Source organism: Brassica napus, chromosome C7 (genome assembly GCF_020379485.1).
Source record: "Brassica napus cultivar Da-Ae chromosome C7, Da-Ae, whole genome shotgun sequence".
Taxonomy (NCBI): Eukaryota; Viridiplantae; Streptophyta; class Magnoliopsida; order Brassicales; family Brassicaceae; genus Brassica; species Brassica napus.
The window spans coordinates 31,563,520-31,588,475 of NC_063450.1; the positions used below are offsets into that span (position 1 = coordinate 31,563,520).

General features: G+C 31.5%; 4 protein-coding genes across 4 annotated transcripts; 1 reads left to right on the plus strand and 3 right to left on the minus strand.

Moving 5' to 3' along the window:
• The first annotated feature begins 1,882 nt into the window (after positions 1–1,882).
• On the plus strand, positions 1,883–3,921 carry LOC125590295. The gene has a single exon (XM_048763752.1). It carries the CDS (start codon positions 1,883–1,885, stop codon positions 2,618–2,620), a length of 738 nt encoding a protein of 245 aa, XP_048619709.1. The 3' UTR covers positions 2,621–3,921.
• A 90-nt stretch (positions 3,922–4,011) lies between these two features.
• Positions 4,012–6,493, minus strand: LOC106427518 (putative FBD-associated F-box protein At1g05080). The gene is made up of 2 exons (XM_048763751.1): positions 4,622–6,493; positions 4,012–4,549 (listed from the first exon to the last, which is right to left on the minus strand). Exons 1-2 carry the CDS (start codon positions 5,501–5,503, stop codon positions 4,379–4,381), a joined length of 1,053 nt encoding a protein of 350 aa, XP_048619708.1. The 5' UTR covers positions 5,504–6,493; the 3' UTR covers positions 4,012–4,378.
• Positions 6,494–17,242: 10,749 nt separating this feature from the next.
• Positions 17,243–19,138, minus strand: LOC111207563. Its single transcript, XM_022705744.2, has 3 exons — positions 18,801–19,138; positions 17,547–17,948; positions 17,243–17,465 (listed from the first exon to the last, which is right to left on the minus strand). The coding sequence occupies exons 1-3, from the start codon at positions 18,935–18,937 to the stop codon at positions 17,435–17,437; spliced, it is 570 nt and encodes a 189-aa protein (XP_022561465.1). The 5' UTR covers positions 18,938–19,138; the 3' UTR covers positions 17,243–17,434.
• Positions 19,139–22,795: 3,657 nt separating this feature from the next.
• LOC106427548 (eukaryotic translation initiation factor 3 subunit D) lies at positions 22,796–24,843 on the minus strand. Its single transcript, XM_013868276.3, has one exon. The coding sequence runs from the start codon at positions 24,729–24,731 to the stop codon at positions 22,959–22,961; it is 1,773 nt and encodes a 590-aa protein (XP_013723730.1). The 5' UTR covers positions 24,732–24,843; the 3' UTR covers positions 22,796–22,958.
• Positions 24,844–24,956: the final 113 nt, after the last annotated feature.

Here is a 24,956-nt window from a genome sequence, read left to right on the forward strand (position 1 = left end):
CATCGCCTAGATGTAACATCCAGATTCAAGGCATATCAACATATAGATTATCATGTGTTATATTGTTAATATCATCGACATCATTTCAAACTAAAACAATATGTCAACCGTCAAAGTTGGAATTCATTCTAGAATCTATAAGCCCTTTCTCAATTGTTATAAGCCCTTTCTCAATTGTTATGTTCTCTAAGAAAGACCAAAATTTCTAAACTCCATCACCTGGAGGAAAACAGTACATGTGAGTTGTTATCTTGTTCCAGGACAGATCACGTTGTGGAGTCACCCTCCAGCGAGCTTTTCCTTGTCACGTAGTATATATATCTTTGCTTGTTTATGTTGCTCGGTTTCATTCAATAACATTCTTAATTAGATCATATTTGTTTGCATAACGCTGTGTCTTATGCCAGTCGGACAAATAACTTCAAAATCTGTCGGTTAAACCGAAATCAGAAGCTGAACCCAAACCGAAAGCGAGTGTTTATTGATTTTGTCTTCCCTTCGTCGGCTTGTGTTTTTCAGAGCCGAATTGAAATTTCAAGAAGTTTTGGGTCTTCCAAATGCAATATTTTCCTCAGGGGTCAACAATCAATTTTGGAAAATACAAACCTTGGCAGAATGTTCTTTCTGAACAATACTTAGGTTCACCCTTACGATGAATGGTTAAATTCACCACACTCTTCATAACCAACCAAAATGCCATGTACGAATAATTTAAAAAGGCAATAAAAATAAAAAATTAAATAGCTGGAAAAAAACAACACCGACATTAATTAGCGCCATCCGCAAAATTCTAAATTCTAAAAACCTAAACTCTAAAACCATAAACCCTAAATCCAAAACACTAAACCATAAACCCCAACCCTAAATCTTAAGCCCTAAACCCATACTCTACACAATAAACCCTAAATCCTAAAATCTAAACCCTAAAGCCTAAACCAAAAACTCTAAACCCTAAACCCTAAATCCTAAAATCTAAACCCTAAATCCTAAACCCTAAACCCAAAACTTTAAATCTTAAACCCAAACCCTAAATCATAAACCCTAAACCCAAAACTTTAAATCTTAAACCCAAACTCTAAATCATAAACCCTAAAACCCAAACCTCTAAACCGTAAACCTTAATCTTTTTAACTACCAGATGGGTTTACGGTTTAAAGGTTTGAGTTTAGGGTTTAGGATTTAGAGTTTAGGGTTTAGAATTTAGAGTTTTGGATCTAGAGTTTAGGATTTGAGTTTAGGGTTTTGGATTTAGAATTTATGATTTAGATTTTAGGGTTTATGGTTTAGAGTTTTGGGGTAGGGTTTAGATTTTAGGATTTAAGGTTTATTGTTTAGAGTTTGGGTTTAAGGTTTAAGATTAGGGTTTAGATTTTAGGATTGAGATTTATGGTTTAGTGTTTCGGATTTAGGATTTATGGTTTTAGAGTTTAGGTTTTTAGACGACATTAATTAATGTCGGTGTTGTTTTTTTTCAGCTATTTTTTTCTATTTTTATTGTCTTTTTTAATTACTCTTACATGATATTTTGATTGATTATGAAGACTGTGGTGAATTTAACCATTCATCACGTAAACCTAAGTATTGTTCTTTCTTTTTATATTGACTTTCCATAATTAACATTCTCCGTTTAATGTGAACTTGGTGTGCAAGGTGTAGTCTCAATATATTAAAGCTAAACCACGATGGACAAGCTGAATACTCGCAAGATTCACAGACATTTTGTTTAGGGTTTACACAATGTTCCAGCTTAATTTCAAACCTTCTGTCTTTAGAAATGTCATCGTAAGCTTTCTATTTCTCTGTTCTGTGTTCTTTTATAAATTTTCGCTTAGTTGTCTCTGATTATTTCAATGCGCAGAGACACACTACAAATAGCGTTCGAATGTTCTCATCTTCAACACCAACCTTTCCGTTTATGTTGATTGACTACCTCACCAACTTCTCATCCGTTGAAGACGATGGTCCTGTGACAAAATGGTACGGAAGCAGTCCCCCAAATTGCTACAATCAAAAGGAAATATTGATTAGAGACTGGAAACTCAGGGAGGAGGTCCTTGAAGCGATGACTTCCGGATTTTTGCGTAATCAATCATTGGGATTCCCTGATTATTATCTATCTGGTAGTGGTGATAAGTTCCCTATTCTCCTCAAACACAAACCCTCTGAACCGGAGTTAACAGAGGTAAGTGCAAATCTACCTCCTTTGCCTTGTGGAACCAAGATTCAAAACATTGCCATGTCTTGTTTTTCTGACCGAAAAAAAGATTGGGTGGTGTGTGTCAAGTTACCTGGATCTCAGTTGAGTCTTTTTAGACCTTTTTGTAACTCTAAATGGATAAACGTCAAACCAATGCCTGAGTGTATAAGCTCTCTCTCGAGTATCATGTTCTCCAAGAAAGATCAACGGTTCTACATTCCATCACCTGGAGGCAACCATTTGTGCTCTTTGGATCTCAACTTCAATGAAGATGACAAGCCTCGGTTCTTGCGCGTCGGGTTTGAAGATTATCCTGAGTCGGTGGTCAGCGAGTTGGAGGAATTGAATTCTTGTTCCAGGACAGACCATCTTGTGGAATCCCCCACTGGAGAGCTTTTCTACATTAAGTGGTATGTATTATGACTATAACCTACCTAATCCTTTTTTTTTTCTTGACTATGGCATTGGCTTAATCTTGTTTCTTTTGGCAGGTAAGGTGAGGAGTACGAGGGTGAGGACTTGGATGAAGATGAAAACTACAACGATGTGGTGAGATCATTGACGCACAAAACCAAAAAGTTCATGGTGTTTAGAGAGAAAGAAACAGGATACGCTGAAGAAAAGAAAAATGAGGTTATAATATACACAGAAGAAGATGATAAGACTACGACCTACACAGAAGACATTGGAGATCTCTGCATTTTTGTTGGACATAGTCAGGCTTACTGTGTCCCGGCCAGCTCGTCTCCTGGACTCAAGCCTAACTGCATCTATTTCGTGGGCTACAGCTTCGGTGTTTATGATATCACCACAGAAACTTGCACTACCTTCTTTACCAGAGATGCTGACGAAGAAGATAATGAGATAGTTCCGTTAAGGAGATTAGATTTCCCTTACTGGCCTCCCCCATTTCCGATCTCTAGGTAAGAACTAAAAAAAAGCTTTAGTTTTTTCTTTTGTTCGTGAGTTTTGTGTTCGTTCTCATTTTCCTTTATTATAGACATTGATGAGTACACGTATAATTATCCTTGTATTAAAAGCTCGAGAGCTTCTTGCCTGCACCTTTTTGCTTCAGAATGCACTCTGAAACATATTAGTCACCTTGACGGGATGTGGTAGCTCGTTTGGTAAGGATCTTGGGGGCCAATTGTCATGTTTCCGGGTTCGACGCCAGGCGGATGAGAACTGCCCATCCTGTCATCAAATGCGGTACTGGGTGTTGGGCCTTGTCCCCAGCCCAGGTAAAGCCCTCCCGGATGAAGTGGACCGCTGCCTAACCGGACCCAGGGGAATGATCCACGTAAGTGGGGAAGACCTGGATTATCAAAAAAAAACATATTAGTCACCTGTCTCGTTAAACTTATGAACCTTGTGCAAATTATAATATCTCAGGAAGAATAATAAAAACATTTTGCAGAAAGGGACCTAACTTTTAGAAATATTACCCTAATCCTTATAAAAAACGCGGAAATTTTTTTTAGACTTCGTGCAAATGCACTTCTCGCATTTGGCAAGAGCCGGGGCCGGGTCTCATTATAGTTGAGTAATAATAACAACAATAACTACAAGTTTACACTGGTAAACTCAACTGGATTCCAACGCTTTTCCTATGAAAACACACATCAAAGGCGAACATAAAGGAGGGCTACGATTGAGGAATATACATCGAAGAGAGATTTAAACCTTTTCTAGCTTTTATTTATTAGTTTTAAAGCTTCTAATCGTTTCAAGTTGTATGTATATACAAGTAAAAGCAGTTGTTCAGATTATAACAAAGGGTCAATAATAAACCAAGACAATTTAAGTTTGCACTCCTGACCTTCCTCATATGATAAGAGTTTTTTTTTTTTTTTTCATCGGAACAAAAGCTGAGATGCTGTTGAAACCCTAGGAATATCTTTCAACTCCTCGATGATCAAACCTTGCTCTTGAAGATCGTAGCTGGGTCTAAGAGAGATTGTCGCGGTCTTTAAATGCTTAGAGTGAGCTAGAATGTATGTCAAGAATTCTTCCTCTTCTTCTCCATCTTCATATTCTATCCACTCAAATATTTCGAGTGTTGAGGACAAGCATCCGGGAACATAGTTGGGTTGGTTCCATGTAAGTAGAACATCCTCGTATCGATCTCTGTATGCCTGAGAAACAACTATATATGGCTAAGCAAAAAAAATTTCTTTTATTTCAATTAATACTGTGGTGGAAGAAGAGGATACGTACATCATCAACCGTAAGATTTCTTAGTTTCGGAGCATTTCCAAGTAAAAGCATAAGTGGTTCCAGCCAATCTGAATCCTCTGGGTCTATTATTAACTTTACAAGTCGAGAAAAGTTGACGGTGCTACAACAGACAAGCTGCAATGATACAAAGCAAAGAGTAAGTTGATGCGAACAATATTATATGTAGAGATAGAGAAAGAGAGCTACCGTTTCATGATTCAAGCACAACTCAAGAGACAAGACAGAAGAAAAAGATCTTAAAAGCTTTTCACCAGGGCAAGAGTTAGAACTGAGATATGCACCCTTAAGACAAGGCATATGATTGGTCGAGCAGTAGTCTCTCGAAATATCCATGACGTGGAATTCTTCCAATGCCGGAGTATCAATAACTAAGCACCTACCATTGTCTTCTTCTTCAACATCATTGTTCATAAAGCAATTGTGATATAATAAGCACCATAAGGAAGGAACTTTCACGGTCAACGTTTTCAAATTGTCATCCTTTTTCCGTGTCACAAACAAAGCCTTGAGAGTAGGGCAGCTAATCGATAGAAACCTACGGAGAGAATCGTCGTCTTTATACACCACAGAGGAAAGCTCGAGTTTTTTTAGGGATGGAAGACAAGAAGAATAAGGGAAATCCACAAGAATCTTGTGGGAGAGAGAAAGTTCCCTGAGAGATTCACATGAGTAAAGGCTGTTGGGCAATCTCGTTGGATCTGCGGACCATACAAGCTCGAAAATTATCTCACGTACGCGACGATCAACAACGTTTGCAACGCACTTTCCGACATCAACATCGGTAGGACATTGTGAACCGAGTAGCACAGCTAAGGTGTCTACTAGAGGTGCCTTGTGGTATTGCAGCGACTTGTGTAGAAACGACCAAACGCTATTTCTGCCTTCTTTCTCATCTTTGTAATCAAGTACAGGTACCATCGTCCAAATAGAGAGCCACCTTTTTGACATAAACATGGTGGCCACTGCGTCTTTTGTAGGGATAAGGCTCAATATCGCCACGATCAAATCATCTGGTAACTCACTAATCCTGTCCTCACAAACTCTCTCTTCAACTTTGGCTTCCGACATCTTACCAAGCAAAACCCTACGAGAATGAGATCGGCTCGTCTAGAGAAAGTCTTTATTATTATTATTTTTTAGGTCTTGCATTGTAAAATCTAATCCTCCTATCCTCCTATATATATATATCTATATTAATTGAGAAGTCATTTAATTAATTTCTGATAACGTGTCTTTCATAGGAGAGCTTTCCAATTAATTATTATAATTTGATTGGTTGATGAATTTTTTTTATTTAATTAATTTTTTTTAAAAAAAACCATTTATTTAATTAATTTTTCTTTAAAAAGAAACCATTCATAGAATTACCTAATCTAATACATGTTTTCAAACATACAATTAAAGCTTCAATTGGTGACCCCCATTGTTGAACAAAATGAATTGAACAAAATGTTGGAAGAAAAAATCATCTAAAAAATTGAATTGAAAAAAAAACTGAAAAAAGAGAAATAAATGAACAGATAGTAAACATAAAGGGATAATTTGCAAAATACCCTATTTAGGATTTGAAATTTGATAATTGTATTTTCTATTTTAACTTTTGAAAAATACACTTTCTTAATTATGAATTGACCTTTTTACCCAAGATATAATTCGAAATTAATATATAAATTCGAAATTAATAAAATAATATCATTAAAATTAGATAAATATGTGTGTTGAGATAAATATGTGATTTTACCATTTAAATTTTACAATAACAAAGATAAACATGTGAATTATGACTTGTTTTGACTTTATCATGATGTTTATACAGATTTTCCTTTATTTTATTTTCTTCAACTTACATAAACAAGTCACGTTGTTAAAAAGGAAAAGCAAGTCACGTTTGTCTCTACAAAATTTTCATCTTTTCTACTGGAGCCAAGTAAGTTCTAGCTAATATGATATATTCGGATATGTGTTTTTTTTTTGATTTTGAATATGAAAAATAATTGCACTGATTATTATTCATCGGTTTGTTCTTCTTTTTTCACGTGTCATGAAAATCCAATAAATCTGTTTGAGCCAATGATTTGATTCGTGTATCTTACAAATTTTTTAATTTATGTTTTTTATATAGAGATGGAGTACAAGATTCAAAAATGAAGTAATGGAAAAAGAAAGACAGAGGAAGAACAAATACATAACAACACTTTAAAGTCACAGAAAACATATGGTGTTGCTTGCATTGAAGTCTTATCGAAAGATTACTTTCATGTGTATATGAAAGAGTTGGAAGAAATTCTGAACAGTGGATTCACAAATAATTTCCTATCTCTAACGATTTTCTTTTAAATAAATTTTTTAAAAATTGTTTAATAGGAATTGATAACTATTAAGATTGGACAATTTGGTAAATTTATATATAAATAAGTGTATTTTTCAAAAAGCTTAAACAAAGGTGTATTTTTCAAATTATATTCTTATTGAAGTGCATTTATCCAAAATTTCCCAAACATAAATGGTAAACAAAACGATGAATAGTATTTTTTCAGAATTTTAGATAATATAAATTAGCTACAAAAAATACGTACAATGAAACTATGAAGCTTTAAACTTATTATACAAGTTAAATTTCTAAGTAAAATATGTTATAATTCTACCAATAAAAGATTTGTATCTTTTTACATACGACACATAGGATCTACATTTAAAAGGTGCCATAGAAAAGTAAGAAAAATAATATAATTATATGAAGACATGCAAGAGATAGTTTTGGCTACGAAAATACTAAAAGAAAATACAAAACAGCGATCTTTAACTCTTCTGTTCGTTTAAACCTTTTTTTTTTTACAGCAAACATTTACAGACTCATGTAGACTCTGTAAACCAAGGTGGTAAATCTGCATCCATGTGCACGACGAAAGACGATTGTTGCCGAGCACTACGTGTCAAGCTATCCGCCCTTTTGTTCTCCGTCCTAGGAACATGAACAATTTCTGAGCTGACAAAACTTTGTCGCAGAAGCTTGATATCTTCCAGGTAGCCTTCAAATGTTGGCCATTCCTCTGGTTCCGAAACCATCTTCACCAGTTGAGAACAATCCGTTGCAAACGTAACCTGAAACTGCCTTAAATTTCGCATACATTCCATTGCCCAAATTAATGCCTCCATCTCCGAATGAAGAGGTGAGAGGGATGCCCTTACATTCCGTGCCCCCAATAAGCTATCAAACCCTGGTAACGTACTAAGTCATCTTTGTCCTGAAAAAAAATCTTTATCTTTCCAAGAACCGTCCGTGAAGCACCATCTTCCTATAGTCCCTACATCAGGCCTTACCTGTACTTCTTGTACCAACCTATGATTATAAATAACTTGTGTCTCAGCCCACAGTGTTGATTCAACTTCTGCCAGTCGCAGCGTGTCTCTTGGATCTGTGTCAAGGTTACTGAACACTTTGTTGTTACGATCCTTCCAAATATACCATAATATCCATGCAAACTGATGATCCTCCATTTTTGTTTAAACCTTTTTGTTTCTTCTCTTTTTACCTGATGAGGTAAAATTAAGTGAGTGAATATTTTTTTAGTCGTGCCCACTTTTGAATTATCTGGAATTTTATAATATTTTTGAACTTTAATTATTGTTTCAATTTGTTCCTCATCAGTTTTAGAAGAGGAAAATATTTTTCGTAGGTTCCTCCTATATGAGAAAAAAAAAAGAAATTCAGTGGGACCCATGTGTTCATAAATTGACAAAAAAAAATCAATTTAATTGGTATCAATTTTGTGGAACAACAAATTCACCATCATTTTTTCATCAAAAATGGTCACCAATTGAAGCCTAAGCATCTTAAATATAGGTGAATTAACATAATTTATTTATAGAAATAATTAAATATCTAGATTATATTATATAATTGATAAGATACATATAAATACATATGATACTATAGAAACAATTATAAAAATAGTTTTTATCCTACTATATATTAATTGAAAAGTCACTTAAATGACTTTTGCTTAGTTGTCATTCATAGGTGAAATTTAGAATTAATTCTTTTAATTTGATTGGTTGTTGGTATTTAAATTTTCATTTATTTAATTAAAGTTTTTGAAAGGAAATTAATCCTAGAATTACATAATCTAATCATATTACCATACAAATAATTAAACATTTTAAAGATAGAAGAATTAACATAAATTGTTTATAGAAACAATTAAATATCATAGATTACATTATAGAAATTTAAAATATACATATAAATACATATGGTATGATAGAAATAATTATATAAACGCTTTTAACATATTTATATTAATAGTGGATACGATAAATTATAGATTACAGAAAACTAATTAACCTAAACCTAATAATAATTTTTTTATACTCACTGTGTATATTTTTCTAAAATGTGTCCAATGAATGCAAAACAACCAAATATACAATTTTAAAAACATTAAGTCATTTTTCAGTGACAAATGTTGATCGTATAGTTGGGACATTCCTTTCAGAAATGATTAAAGTATTTATATATTTAAAAACAGAAAATACATGGTCAGTCTTTTAAAATAATATTAATAAATAAAAATATTTATTATAATATAAAATTGAAAAATTGGAACATTATACTAATACGAGACTAAAGTTAATATATTCTATTAATATAATTCTTATAGCTTTGATTATCCCCCTGTATATTAATTGAGAAGTCACTTTAGTGATTTCTGCTGACGTGTGGTTCATAAGAGAACTTTTCAATTAATTGTTATAATTTGACTGGTTGATGGTTTTAAATTTTTTATTTATTTAATTAAAAATTTTAAAAGGAAACTAACCCTAAAATTTATAATTCCAAACATGCAATTAAACATCTTAAATATAGATGAATTAATATAATTTATTTATAGAAACAATTAAATATCATAGATTACATTATATAAATTGATAATATACATTTAAATACAAATGATACTACAGCAACAATTATAAAAAAGGGTTTTAATATATTTATATTAGTAGTGAATACAATAAATCATAGATTCCAGAAAACTAATTAATTTAAACCAAATAACATTAATTAAACTAATTAACCTAAAAATATTTTTATTTTTTAAAACATAAAAATTATATGGTAAGTCATTGAAAATTATATTAATCAAATATTAATTAAAGTCACTCATTCACTCTCTCTATATATATATTCTAAAATGTTTCAAATGAATGCAAAATAATCAAATATATAATTTTAAAAAATTCTCATCATTTTCCAATGACAATGTGATATCATAGATAGGTTATCACTTTTAGAAATGATTAAAATATTTGTATATTCTTAAACATAAAAATTATATGGTAAGTATTTTTAAATTATATTAATCAAAAATATTATTTAATTCATCTATTAAGATAAATAGATGAATTATAAAAGTAGAAATAATGGATACAATAATAACTATTTTATGGTTGCCCGTGATTCGCAGATATTAGTATAAGAGCATCTCCAAAAAGGAATTCTATTTTGAAGTTTCCAAAACTCCATATTTGAAGTTTAAAAGTGTTATTCTCCAAAAGCAAAACTTCAAACTCAACTTCAAAACTATTTATATTTTATAATATGGTCCTTATACTTTTCATAGCTAATTTGAATTCATAAAACTTTTGTAAATAACTAGCACATAAATAAACATATTACAACAATATTAATTAATAAAATATTCTATTAAATATAAAAATTTAAATAAAAATAATTTAATTAATATTAAACTTCAAAAAAAATACCATACTATTTCATAAAATGATTTTCGTAATGCATATATGATCTATTAGTGCATTTCGAAGTAAAAATGGCTTTCCTCATTTTTACTTTGTAGATTACGAGTTAAAAATTGTTGAAATCGGGTAATATTGATACTTGTAAATACATTAGATCGGAACAAGAAAGTAAAAGAGAAACATAAAATATTGCTAAAAGACTAATTTCTTTTTGATGATATTGATACTCGTGAATATATTCGATATGAACAAGAAAGAATTGTACGAAAAAGATATCAAAAACAACAACAACCATCTTCAGTTACACAAAACATTTGTACAATATTTGAAAATTTTGAAGGATCCAGATCAAACTTACCTGACTATTAGTGTTGTTGTAATATTTAAATTTATGTAATAGTTATGTCTTCATGTAAATTTTAAAAATCTTTTTGTTAAATTTTTTTGTATATTATTGTTGTCTAAATCTAGCTTAAAATATTTAAAATCTTATTTTAAAGTTTTATTTAATTTTATGTGTAAATTTTAAAATATGTAAACAAAATTTAAAAGATTTATGAGATAAATTTTTTTTAAGGATTAAAACAATAAACGAGAAAATATTTATGAATCATAAAGGTGATGTGTGATTGTAGGGACCAAAATGGAAATAAAAATATGAAACTTCAAATTTGAAGTTTTGAGTAGTGAAACTTCAAATATAGAGTTTTACTACTCAAAACTTCAAATTTAAAGTTTTGAAGTTTCTTTTTAGAGAGCAAAAAACTTCATATTTGAAGTTATAGAGTGTTTTTTGAAGATGCTCTAATGTACCCTAGGTGGTTGCGGGCCAATAAAAATTATAACAACGTTTTTGTGTGGACTTTATAAAAGAAGAAATAATGGATACAATATTATTTCTATCATACAATAATATTGTATCCACTATTTATATATAGTTTGTATGATAGAAATAATTATATAAATGCTTTTAACATATTTATATTGATAGTGGATACAATAAATTATAGATTACAGAAACTAATTAACCTAAACCTAATAATATTTTTTTTTTTATTCACTATATATTTTTTCTAAAATGTGTCCAATGAATGCAAAACGGTCAAATATACAATTTTAAAAACATTCAATCATTTTTCAGTGACAAATATTGATTGTATAATTGAGTTATTACTTTCAGAAATGATTAAAGTATTTATATATTTAAAAACAGAAAATACATGGTGAGTCACAATTTTGCGGGTAGTTATACTATATAAAGAAATATATATTACCTTTATACTGTTATAATTTTTGAATAATAATTAGAAATTAAAATTTTAATTTTTAATTTCAAAATTTAGATAATCAAAAATTTCATTATATATTTTTAGAATATATGTGAGATTTAAAATAGTTCAAAAACATAAACCTTAGTCATTAAAAATCTTTCTCTTAGAGAAAAGAATACTATAATTAATTCAGATAATTGGTTGTAGAATTACTTTATATTTTAGTTTAACACATGAAAAACCGAAAATACTCTCGAGAGAGAAAAAAAAAGAGTGTATTTTTTTATGTAACTCCAATATGACCAATACAATGATGAGAGACTTTTATCATGAAAGATCTTTTGTAAATGGTTTTGTGTAGGCTTTAAAAACATAAAATTTATAATAATTTCCTACCTACAAATATAATTCTTTTATATAATAATATATAACCATTAAAATTATTTTTATAAAAAATGCTAAACTATTTTATTTAATTATATATAACTAATTGATAAAAATAAAGAAATTGATAAAACATATATATTATTTCTCTAATTCTACAATTAGTTACCGTAAATCATTATTTGTAATATCATTTATGTTATTTGGTAATTTGTATTAATTAGTTCTAGAGTTGCTTTTTCTTTTTAGATCTGATTAAAATAATAACTAACAACAAATCAAATTATAAATATTCTTAAAACTTAACCTATTAACGACACATAATCAAAAGTCAATTAAGTGGCTTTTCAATTAATATATAGTAGGATAAATTTGGTTAAGATAAACATAAAAACATGTCTTAGGAAAATTGTAGTTTAAGCAATTTTTCTCATAATTTGTTCCAAATCACAGTCTCACTCATTTTTTAAGTTATTGTTTAACGTAAAACTTAAATGGGTTAAGAAAACAAATTCTTCCTTAAATTACCTATGATCATCAAACTATTTTATCAAACACTAACTCATTCAACCAAATGTTTTTAATTAAAACTAATCATAGGTTTAGGACTAGTACCTAAATACTCCAACATGTTAGAATTAATATAACTTTGATTAATATAATTAAATGACTTACCATAAAATCAATTAAATGAATTACCAAATAATATAATTTTAAATGATTTACCATATAATAATGTTAATTCTTCTGTTTATATTAATAGATGAATTAAATAAACTTTTTCTTGATTAATATACATTTAAATAACATACCATATAATTTTTATGTTTTAAAATATAAAAATATTTTAATCATTTCTAGAAGTGATAACGCATATATGATATCACATTGCCATTGAAAAATGATTGGAAGTTTTTAGAATTATATATTTGACTGTTTTGCATTCATTTGACACATTATTATACTATATATATAGTGAATGAGTGAATTTAATTAATATTATTAAGTTTAGATTAATTAGTTTTCTAAAATCTATGATTTATTTTATTCACTACTAATATAAACATAATAAAAACCGTTTTTATAATTGTTTCTATACTATCATATGTATTTATATGTATCTTATCAATTTATATAATGTAATCTAGATATTTAATTATTTTTATAAAAAAATATGTTAATTTATTTATATTTAAGATGTTTAATTGTATGTTTGGAAACATAGATTAGATTAGGTAATTCTATAAATAGTTTCATTTAAAAAACTTAAATTAAATAAATAAATAAAAAAAAAAAACCATCAACCAATTAAATTATAACAATTAATTGGAGAGCTCTTCTATGAACGACATGTCAGCATAAATCAATAAAGTGACTTCTCAATTAATATATATGAGGATTAATAAATAAAATATTTATTATAATATAAAATTGAAAAATTGGAGCATTATACTAATAGGGGAAATTTCATTTTTACCACTTTCATGGTACCACTTTTCATCTTTACCACCAATAAAGGGACATTATTAAAAATATCTTCTTCACTAAGTGACAAAAGACTTTTATACTCTTATTCTCTATATATATAATAAATCATTATTTAAATAAAAAATAAAAGAAATAAAAAAATAAAAAATGATTTTTTTTTTATGTTTCGAATTATATTTTTTCAAATTCAAGTTTTTTTCTACTTTTTTTTTTTGAATTTTTTTTGAATTTGTTTTATAGTTTTTTTCAAATTTTCTTTTTGAAAATCGAAAATTATGTTTGAAATTATTTTTAAATTTTTTAAAAAATTGTAAGTATTTATTTATATATTTATTAGAATCCTAACTTTCATATTCGAATAATTCTACTCCACCCCTCAACTCTTAACCATAAGTCTAGATTAGTTAACCCTAGGGGTATAAGTATCTTCTATCATTCATTAAAAGTGAAGGTAAAAGTGATTATTGTAGACATGGAAAGTGGTACTATAAATATAATATTTGTGGCAATTTTCCATACTAATATAAGACTAAAGTTAATACATTCTATTAATATAATTCTTATAGTATCATAAAATTGGAAAATTGGAACATTATACTAATATGAGATTATAAATGTGAACTAATTAGTTTTGTGTGTTTTTAAAATTAGTAGTCAATAAAATAAATCATAGATTTTAGAAAACTAATTAATCTAAACTTAATAATATTAATTAAATTCACTCATTCACTATATATAGTATAATAATGTGTCAAATGAATGCAAAACAGTCAAATATATAATTCTAAAAAACTTCCAATCATTTTCCAATGACAATGTGATATCATATATGCGTTATCACTTTTAGAAATGATTAAAATATTTTTATATTTTAAAACATAAAAATTATATGGTATGTTATTTAAACGTATATTAATCAAGAAAAAGTTTATTTAATTCATCTATTAATATAAACAAATGAATTAACATTATTATATGGTAAGTCATTTAAAATTATATTATTTGGTAATTCATTTATTTTGGTAAGTCATTTAATTATATTAATCAAAGTATTTTTCACAGGATTTTTTTAGAGTTAATAATCTATTAATATAATTCATATAGCTTGCATTATAATAAAATTAGCATGTTGATTTCTAATAGGAAAAAAAACAGACATAAATAAAAGAACAAGAGGGAAGAATAATAAAATATGGGAGAAATTTCATTTTTACCACTTTCATGGTACCACTTTTCATCTTTACCACCAATAAAGAGAAATTTTCAAAAATACATTCTTCATTAAGTGACAAAATACTCTTATACCTTTGTTCTCTATATATATGATAAATCATTATTTAAATAAATAATAATAAATAAAATAAAAATAAAAATAAAATAAAATAATTCTTTTTATGTTTCGAATTATAATTTTTCAAATTCGAACTTTTTTATATTTTTTTTTGAACTTTTTTTCGAAATTTGTTTTTTATTTTTTTCAAATTTTTTTTTGAAAATCGAATATTATGTTTGAAACTATTTTTTAAAAAATATATATTTTTAAGGATTTATTTATATATTTATTAGAATCCTAAATTTCATAGGGAAATTGCCACAAATACCACATTCAGAGTACCATTTTTCATGTCTATACTAATCATTTTTACCATCATTTTTAACGAAGGGTAGAAGACACTTATAGCACTAGGGTTAACTAATCTAGACTTAGAGTTTAGAGTTGAGGGGTGGAGTAGAGTTTTTGGAATATGAAATTTAGGAAAAAAAATTAAGCTTTTGTTTGGCAACATAGATAGCAATAAAAAAAATAGTGATGTTAGGAAAAAAAAAGTAATGGGCTTATGATATTAAAAAATTGGAAGTCCATTACATTATATTAAAAATTAATGGTCTTATGTTACTTGATATACATATTCAAATCAAAATAATAATTTAAAATTGATTTATATCAAAAATTTATTCAAAAATATACATATATTCAAAAATTCATTTTTACTAACATATTTTCCAATAACCATTATAAAAATGTTTTCAATATATATAAGAAAAATACAATACAAAGCTCAATTTCAAACACCAATTTAAATTATGGTTTTTATATTTTACGTTGAAATTTAAAAATATAATATATGTGATTATTTATATGATTGTACGTACAAAATATTATTAATTGTAAGATTACTTATTTGATGGTACATATAAAATACAATTAATTATATGATAACACATATTTTGTAACCTATGATGACAAATATAGGATATATATTAGTGATTAGGGGTGGGCGTTCGGATTTGTTTTCGGATTTGTTTGGGATTTCGTGTTCGGTTCAGATTTTTGAGGATTCGGTTCGGATTTGGATAACCAATTTAAATTATTTTAAAAATTTTTAATTTATTATATGTTTTAATTTTTAAAAAATCTATTAACAATAGAATATATTACATATAAATTTGAATAACATATGTCAGAGTACCTAACTTAACATATAAATTGGTTTGGTTTAAATATTTGGATAGAGAATTAACAATTATTTAAGTATTTTTGGAGTGTTGAGTATATTTTAACTATTTTAGATATTTACATTTGATTATTTGTATATATTTTCAAATATTTAAACGAACTTAAAAGTATCATATATATATTCTAGATGTTTATATATATTAAATCTAAAAATAATTAATATATATATAAGTATATAAATCTATTTTGGATACCCAAAATACTTCGGTTCGGATCGGATTAGGTTTCAGTTCTTCAGATACCAAAATTTTGAATAATTCAGATATTTAATCAATTTTGGTTCAGATTTCGTACTACTTATTCGGATTGGGATCGGTTCAGTTATTCGAATTCGAATTTTTTGCCCAACTCTAAATAGTGACATAAAAACAAATTGCATCATATTTTTTAAAAAATACAACCGCGCGGACACGCGGATCAAAATCTAGTTAGTTTTCTTTCGGTTATTCTAGACCCACCACCTGTACAAAAAAATTAATGAAAAAATGCATTCAAAACATTTACCGTAATAATATACACTGTAAGACTGGTTTGTCGATGCCATTATTATCTTTATAAATTTTAAGCTTAAGGGTAGTGTTAGATGGTTCAAACAAGTGGACATAACCCATGTCTGAGTGATACATGTGTTTAAAAGTTCGACTTCGATTTCCAGTCATCACTTTGTGATAGAAAAAACAAACTCTCATTCTCCAGTTTTATTTTAGTTTAGAAAAGTTATTGAACTTTCTTTCTTGTATACTTATGGTTTTTATGCTCTAATCAAATCATGAAGACTGCTCGTTTAGTTTTATATATCCAACCTTTTGTTTGATGTATTGATTGTTTAGTTTTCATTAGTCATTGGCTTCAAAGAGTTTCCTCCTCTGCTATGAAATCAATCCAATAATTTTCTTTTCTTTGGTTACGTGTGAACAGAGGAAACAGAGTTTTTTAGGAACTGGGAGAGCATCAGAAAGTTACTTTACTTGGAAGTCATGAAATCTGAACTTGTTGAAGTATAATGTCTTTTACATGATATCAAGGTGTGTGCCATTTTACTCGTAAGGTGTATTGATTGATATGTCTTGTAAGCTTCGTTGGTCATTTGTGATAAACATTTCCATGTCCATTTGGCCTGAACTAGATAAAGACTGGGTCGTGTGGGTACTATTACATTAGTACCCCCCCCCCTCCCCCCCCCCCCCCCCATTTTGACCAATCCAATAAGTTAAGTCGATACAAAAAAGATATATTTTTGCCTTTCCTATTACTAGGTTGTACATACGATCACACACTACTAAAAAGTTTAGAAAAATGCGATAGCGATGCATGCTAAAAAGAATTATATATGTAGTCCTCAAACCTAGAAGAGTGATTGTAAGAGATCTGAAAACTTGCTGTCAAAGTTCTTAAACAAAACATTTTGAATATAGCGAAGAACACTTTAAACATATGCATCATCTCACAAGTATTATCATGAAAACATATCATATCAGCATATCAAAGTCTTTATTAACAAAAGTACGTAGTATTATAAAAGAGAGAATGGGCTGTGGATCCACTTAATCACTCTTGCTTCCCTCGCAATGTGCTCCCTTGTCAGTTGTCACCATGGAGGGCCCTCTCAATGCTTAAAAAATAAGAAGAAAAAAAAGAACTGAAGTTAAATACAGCTGGTCGTTTAAATGTGGAAAAGAAAATGATTACTTACTTAATGCCTTTGAATTCATTGCAGAGGTTGATACGGGAGTGTATTTTTTTCTGTGCCTTCTTCACGAGTTTAGCTTCAGCAGCACGAAGAGATTGGTTTTTCTTGTAAGCCTCGTTGTTATCTTCTGCCTTGATCTTCAGTATCTCCAAGTTCTGCTTTATCTCCTGATCTGTGGTCACAAGAACATAGCGCAAGTGTTCTACAGATGCATTCCTTTCCATTTCCTCAAGCTCCCTGTCAGCAAGAGCTCTTTTCTCTGCAGCCTTCTTTGCTCTGTTGTTCTTAGTGGAGATTCTAGCTTTCATCTTCTTTTTCAGGGAAGCAAAATGCGAAATCATAGTGGACCGTGGGGACTTCTGGTTGTTTTCATCATCGACCTTCTTGATAAAGTCAGCAAGAAACCTGAAAAAGACACAAAACATATTATAACATATAAATATTCATAAGAAATCAGGTCAAATCGCAGGTGCAAAAGTGGATTTAATGTTTGATATATAGAAACAACAAAGAATAAAAAAAACTTATGGAAATATCACACACGAATCAATTCTAGAAACTCTAAAAGAAACATCACATCAAAATTGAATAAGACAATTGTGACCAAAATCAACACTGTGTATCGTCAGATCCACTACACTACTATCACACATATGTGTGTGTGTACCGAACGAATTGAATAATATTGAGTGATGATAGTAAGCAAACTCAGTAATCAAATCATCATCACATCAAAGGAAGCAACCCGCGAGAGAGAGAGAGAGAGAGAGAGAGAGAGAGAGAGACTCATCCACAAAGAAATTTATATCATCAGAGTCCCCAATCAAATTGAATATATAGAATCTGTGAGAAAAAAAAAGGCAATTATATTATCATCAGATTCGCTTATATATGTACCGAACGAATTGAATATCGAGTGAGAATAGTTAGCACATATAATAATCAAATCATCATCACATCAAAAGGAAACTATGGCAGAGAGGACTCGATCGAAATATAAATTTATATTATAAGATCAAAATCAAATTGAATATTATTGAGTTCTGTGACCAAAAAAAAGGCAATCATATCATCATCACATCACATCACATAATCGCTTATATATTGTGGAGCTTTACTCACAGTATCGGAAAACAGAGAGATATATGTATAGATCAACAATCATATCATCATCACCTCGAAACTAAAACGATTGGCAGAGACTTACAATCATCATCAAAAATTAAGTTATATTCAACAGCTATATGACAAACTTACTCTTTTGGAAAGCTTTCATCCTCGAAATCTGCACAAAACTTCTTCAAGTCTCCTTCTCCGCTCGTTTCATAGCAGATCCAAAAGCTTTCGATTGATTGTGATATGGGAGCCCATGGTTTCGTCACCTCTTCCGCCATTGTTACAGAGAGAATCGAAAATTCAAAATAAACTCACGAATATGAGAGAGGGAAGGAGGAAATGCTTCGTCCTTCTTTGTAACAAACTTTCACTGAGCTATAATTAGCTGTGGGCGAGTGCATCGTACACCTTCACCACTATCAGCCCAATAAGATTGTGGCCCAATCACAACCGACTTTCATTTAAATATCGTGTTTTATCCAGTTTTGTTAACAATTGCGGGTAAATCAAAGAAAATACAATAATATATATTAGTAAACTTTGAGTTTTGGTATTAATTAGAGTTTTTGTTTAGATCAAGTATGTATTATTTGATACATTAAAATAGTTATGAATTTGTCACATATTAATCTTTTAATACTTTAACTTTGAATCTTAAACTCACCCAAACCCAAATCATATACATATATCCTAAACCTCATACTCCAAACGCTTTTATTAAATCTAAATTCTATTTTTTTTTAACTAATATAGTATTATCACAAACTTTAAGAGAAAAAGACAAAAATAGCATTAAATCAAGTTTTTGTTCCCAAACTAGCACTCAAGGTCAAAAGTCACAAAAATAGCATTTAATGTTTTATCAAAAGTCACAAACTTAGGGTTTATAATTAAAGGGTGGGGTTTAGGATTTAGGGTTTAGGGTTTAGGGTTTAGAGTTTAGGATTTAGGGTTTAAGGTTTAGGGTTTAGGGTTTAGAGTTTAGGGTTTAGGGTTTATGGTTTAGGGTTTAGGGTTTAGAGTTTAGGGTTTAGGGTTTAAAGTTTAGGGTTTAGGGTTTAGAGTTGAGAAATGAGGTTTTGGGGATAAGATTTCAAATTTTGAAAAATAAAAAAATTAAAATTTTCAAAGGATAAACTTAGAAAGATGCTATTTTGGTCATTTTAGTTTTTGAGTGCTATTTTTGTGATATAAACTTAGAAAAGTGCTATTTTGGAGATTTGCCCAAACTTTAATCCCAATCTTACATCTATATCCTAAATCTCATATTTAACTTGTACGTTAAGTCTCATATTCCAAACCTAAAACTTTAAATCTAAACTCTAAATTTATTATTTTGAAAACTTTAATCAATAATCTAATGAATTAATTTTATCTTACCGTGATTAATTTTCTAGAACTAGACTATCACATTTAAAGTGGTAAGTATTTAATAAACTTATATACTCTTTATGTGATATTCTTAAACATTTTGTCATTAGCTTTTACCGTATTATATCTGATAATTGTATCTTAAAATAATAATAATTTAGTTAAATATGATTGTGGCACTAGTAAGTCTTTTAGTTAGAGACGGATTTAATGTTTTAGAAACACTTTGTTTCGTGTGTATTTGTTGTCAATGCAAACACATGGATAAAACAACATTGGTGTTACTGATATTCTAAACTAATTTTCTGATTGGGCTATACATCAATAACGGGGATCACAATACTAGCCATTAGATTAGACAAAATCAATATCAATGGACCAGATTTTTTGGTTTCTTCCTCTCTCTCTCTCTCTCTCTCTCTCCCTTCATTCCTTTCTCTCCGGTTCTTTGATTTGGCAAAGTCCAAGAGTGAATCTGTTCTCGTGATTCTTCTTCTTTTTCCCTTTCCCACTGGCCACTGCTAACTAATTTTATCTTATAAATCTGGAGGATCTGAAAAACCCGGTTCCAAGGATGATGAAGAATACGACGACGGCAGAGCTCGCGGAGGCGTAGTAGGAGACCAAGGTGGAGAAACGCATCACCATCCGACGACGGAAAAAAAAACATCACCAGCGACGTCGGAAGAGCTCGTCGTCAACAATGGAGGAACGCGTCACTGGCTCCGCTCCACAGCCTTTTACGGAAAAGGCTAATTTTAACCATTCTGATGATTTAATCTGTCGTGGCCTCGTTCTCCTTTTATTTTATTTTAGAACTTTGTTTTGGAACTCTATACTCGGTGCTTAAAACTATCTTAACAAACATATATATACAAAAAAATTAAAGTTGAATGTATTTACCTCATATAACTAATATTGATGGTAATTTCGAATTTAAATCATGATTAGTACGTTCTATATTTTTTTTCAGAAATAATCCTTAGTTCAATTTTATGTTGTGATAATTCCCCATCTCTGTTTAGATTTGATACAAAGAATCTATCTACCAACCTTTAGTTGTTACTCAAGAAGGTGGACAATGCCAATGGTGGACGATGCCAATCGCTTCCCTCAGTTTCTGGAGTCAAAATGCCCTGAACTCAAATTTCAAGTAACTCAAGTCATCAACAGAGGGCTATTCGTACCGTTCATAAAACTACGGGGCCAAATAGAAAAGGTTGAAGTTTCAAATTTACCTTGTACTTTTTTATAAAATCTAACTGTAACATCCCGAGCTGTGATATGTGAAAAGACTCAAGAGAATTGATTTGTGATTTGGCTACCTATGTCACCAAAGTTGACTTATCTTGTTCAGAGCACATCCTGAAAGAACTCTAGAGTTAAGCGTACTTGAGCTGGAGTAGTGGAATGATGGGTGACCTATCGGGAAGTGATTCGCGATAGCGTGCAAGTGAAGCCAAAGCATGTGAAAAGGTCGGGTGGTGATTGCACGGTCAGTAAACATGAATCTCGGGCCTTTGAAAATTAACGGACCGACCGTCGGATGTGATGGGGCCCACGGGCCGAGAGAGCGGGCGTGGGTGGCCTATTAGCCGTGGATGGGTCGGAGCGTTATAAGCGGTATCAGAGCTGGTTAGCCATCTCAGTTCTGATCTGAGAAGCGTCTTGAGACCTGTCGTGGAGCACAACGAGGACGTTGCGTTCTTTGAGAGGGGGTGAATTGTAACATCCCGAGTTGTGATATGTGAAAAGGCTTAAGAGAATTGATTTGGCTACCTATGTCACCAAAGTTGACTTACCTTTTCCAGAGCACATCTTGAAAGAACTCTAGAGTTAAGCGTGCTTGAGCTGGAGTAGTGGAAGGATGGGTGACCTATTGGGAAGTGATTCGCGATAGCGTGCGAGTGAGGCCAAAGCATGGGAAAAGGTCGGGTGGTAATTGCAGGGTCAGTAAACAATGATTTCGAGCCTTCAGAAATTAACGGACCGACCGTCGGATGAGATGGAACCCACGGGCCGAGAGAGCGGGCATGGATGGACCATTAGCCGTGGACGGGTCGGGGCGTTATAGTAACATTGGAATTTCCAAAGTTATGCATGAGTGAATTCCTCGCCGTCCATTTCAAGATTTTTAGATTTCAAATGGAATTTTAAATATAGAAACTGATATTTGAAATGTCACATTTTTAATACCAAAGGGCCCAACTTCTTGTGGGATTTACAAATTCATCAACTGAGTTTTTATCCTCAAAATTTCAGAATGTTGCAAAAAACAAATTCACGTATCTTTAACATATGTTAATTTTAAAAGTGAATATTATAAAATAAATATTCAAATTAGTATTAAATTATAATTTGTTAAATTAATATTTTAAATTAAATTAATATATTTTCAATAGATAAATTTTTCTTTTCAAAACTTTTGAGTATATGGTAGATTGGATTACAATTGATGTTTTTATGATTATTTGTAGCATCGACAAGAAAGAGAAAGCAAAATGGGCAAGTTAATAATGTTTCCCAAGCCAAGCCAATATCAATTTCTGAGCTATCTCTGCACTAGCGAAGCATTCTTATACATGTCATGCCAATGTATTACACTTTAACTCCAAGCGACATCAGTTAGTATCATACAACCAAATCAGTTTGGAGTGAAAACCCGGTCTGGATCACTTTAATATGGACCAAAACAACTATCACTTTCAAAATTCAAGTTGGAGTGAGTAGCTACTTGAATTGTTTTTAACCCTTAAAATGCAAAAGATCTCAATATGTAGTTTATTCAAACAAACGGTGCAACAATCTTCTACAAGATAAAAGCATAAACCATCAAAATTAACCGTTCAGCTCTTCAAAAAGAGTACAACTTTGGAACATTAAAATAAAAGGTACAAACTCAAAACAAGTCTTCCACATTCACCATAATCAGGCCAGACCTTCGGGTTTCTTATCCTCTGCAGCTTCATTAGTAGAAGAAGCTTCATTAGTCTCTGCTCCTCCTCCTTCAGTGTTGTTTTCCTCAGGTGGCTGAACCTGTTCATCTTCAGGGAGAGGCTCTTCCACATAATCATTCTCAAAAGCATCAGCCGGAACCTCGTAAATCCTAACTTGAGGCTTGGACGGATCCTTCACCAAAACATACTTCCCTTCACTCAGCTTCATACACAGATCAACGATGGACTTCACAATTCCCCACATGTTGTTAGTGTTCAGATTAATCTGCCCAGCAAAATCCTTCGGCTTATACCCCAGAACCGATAGAATAACATGGTTAAAATGATCACGAGGGTGAACCCTAGAAACAAAACCAATCTTCATCATATCCGCATTAGCCAAGAGAGCCTGTGCAGTCCACTTAGCTAACTTATTACCATTGTTCTTCAACTCGTTAGCTAAAACCGCACCTCTCTGAGTCTCTAGCTTCTGTCTCCAATCAACACCAGAATACTTAGGATCAAACTCGTTAAGAGCGTTCAGAGTGAGGAACGATTTCTGGTTATTCAGTTCAACAGTGCTCTGTAACTCACACCTAGCGACTAGATACATACTATCATCAAGCTTCCATCTCCTATACCTATAAGCAATAGAAGCATTCTCTTCACCTTCATTAGCATTAGGGATAGGCTCATCAAAAGCCTCCCTCTTCCCGTTCTTAACCAGAACCTGCTGCGCGAAGTTCTGGTTGATGAAAGCAGCCTCCATGCCAAGAGAATGAGCAGAGTTGATATCGTCTTTCCCTTCAGGCAAGGGCTCCTGTGAAGTCTCGTGAACAGACAACAAATCAAGCGGAGACCCATCTCTCTTATCAAAGAAGAGCTTGTTCCCAACGCGTTGAATCACAAGATCCCACGAGTAAACCGACCTAGGAGCACACATAAGAGCAGCAAGGATCGCATCAGTGGCGAAAACAGTAGCTTTATCCTCCTTAGCTAGACGCCTGATGACAAGATCATCACTCGTAGTAACCTTAAAGCTCTTGTTCTTGAAACGCTCGAGTCTACGCTCCGCTTTGGGAGTGATGCGATCGTAAGTCCGATCGTAACACTCGAGACCACCGCAAAGGAGGAGATCCTCTGGCTCCTGAACCGTGAAGGAGAGCTTCGAGAAGCTGGAGAAAGGAATCTGCTCGAGCATATTCCATTCCGGCTGTATATCCACCGAAGACTTAAACGCGGCGGCTTCGCGTCGCTGCTGATGGATGTTGTTACGATTCATATTGTAATGACGATCGCGACGAGCTCGATCTTTCTCAGCTTCACGTTTCTTCGCTTCCACTTCTTCGTCGCGGCGCTGGGGAAGCTGGTTACGGTTATGGTACTGGTTGAATCTCCATTTCGGTCCGAATTTGGGACGCGGCGGTGGCTTGCCGTCGACCAATCGGAAAGCTGCGTCCTCGTCGGCGTTTCCGCCGGAGCTAGCGAGGCCGAAGCCTTCGTCTACCGCGAAAGCGGAGAAATCGAAGATAGCGGAGGGATCGGACTTGGATCCGGTGGGAGGACGAGCGGAGGGGTTGGAGAGAGCTCGAGTCCAATCGGCGACGCGTCCTAGCTTCTCCGAGCGAGAGAAGGAAGCCAAGGGAACGTTCGGGAGGAGATTCGCGGCGGCGACGCTGGTGGAGGAAGTGTCGGAAGCATCTGGAGGTCCCCAGCCATCGGAATTGAAAGGTACAGTGCCGACTTCGAATGTTTCGAACACCATCGTTGAGATTTCGTCGAGAGGAGGAAGAAGAAGAAGAAGAAGAAGAAGATGAGCTAGGTGAAAAGTGAAAACACACAATCTTGTATGCGGCCGCAAGCGGTGAAAACCCTAGATATGGGAACGACTCATGGGTTTAGGAGCATTTTGATGTAAAAAGATCATTAGCCTCAAAGCCCATTATTCGTACGACGCCGTTTGTAGCTAACCTTAATAATCCAATTATAT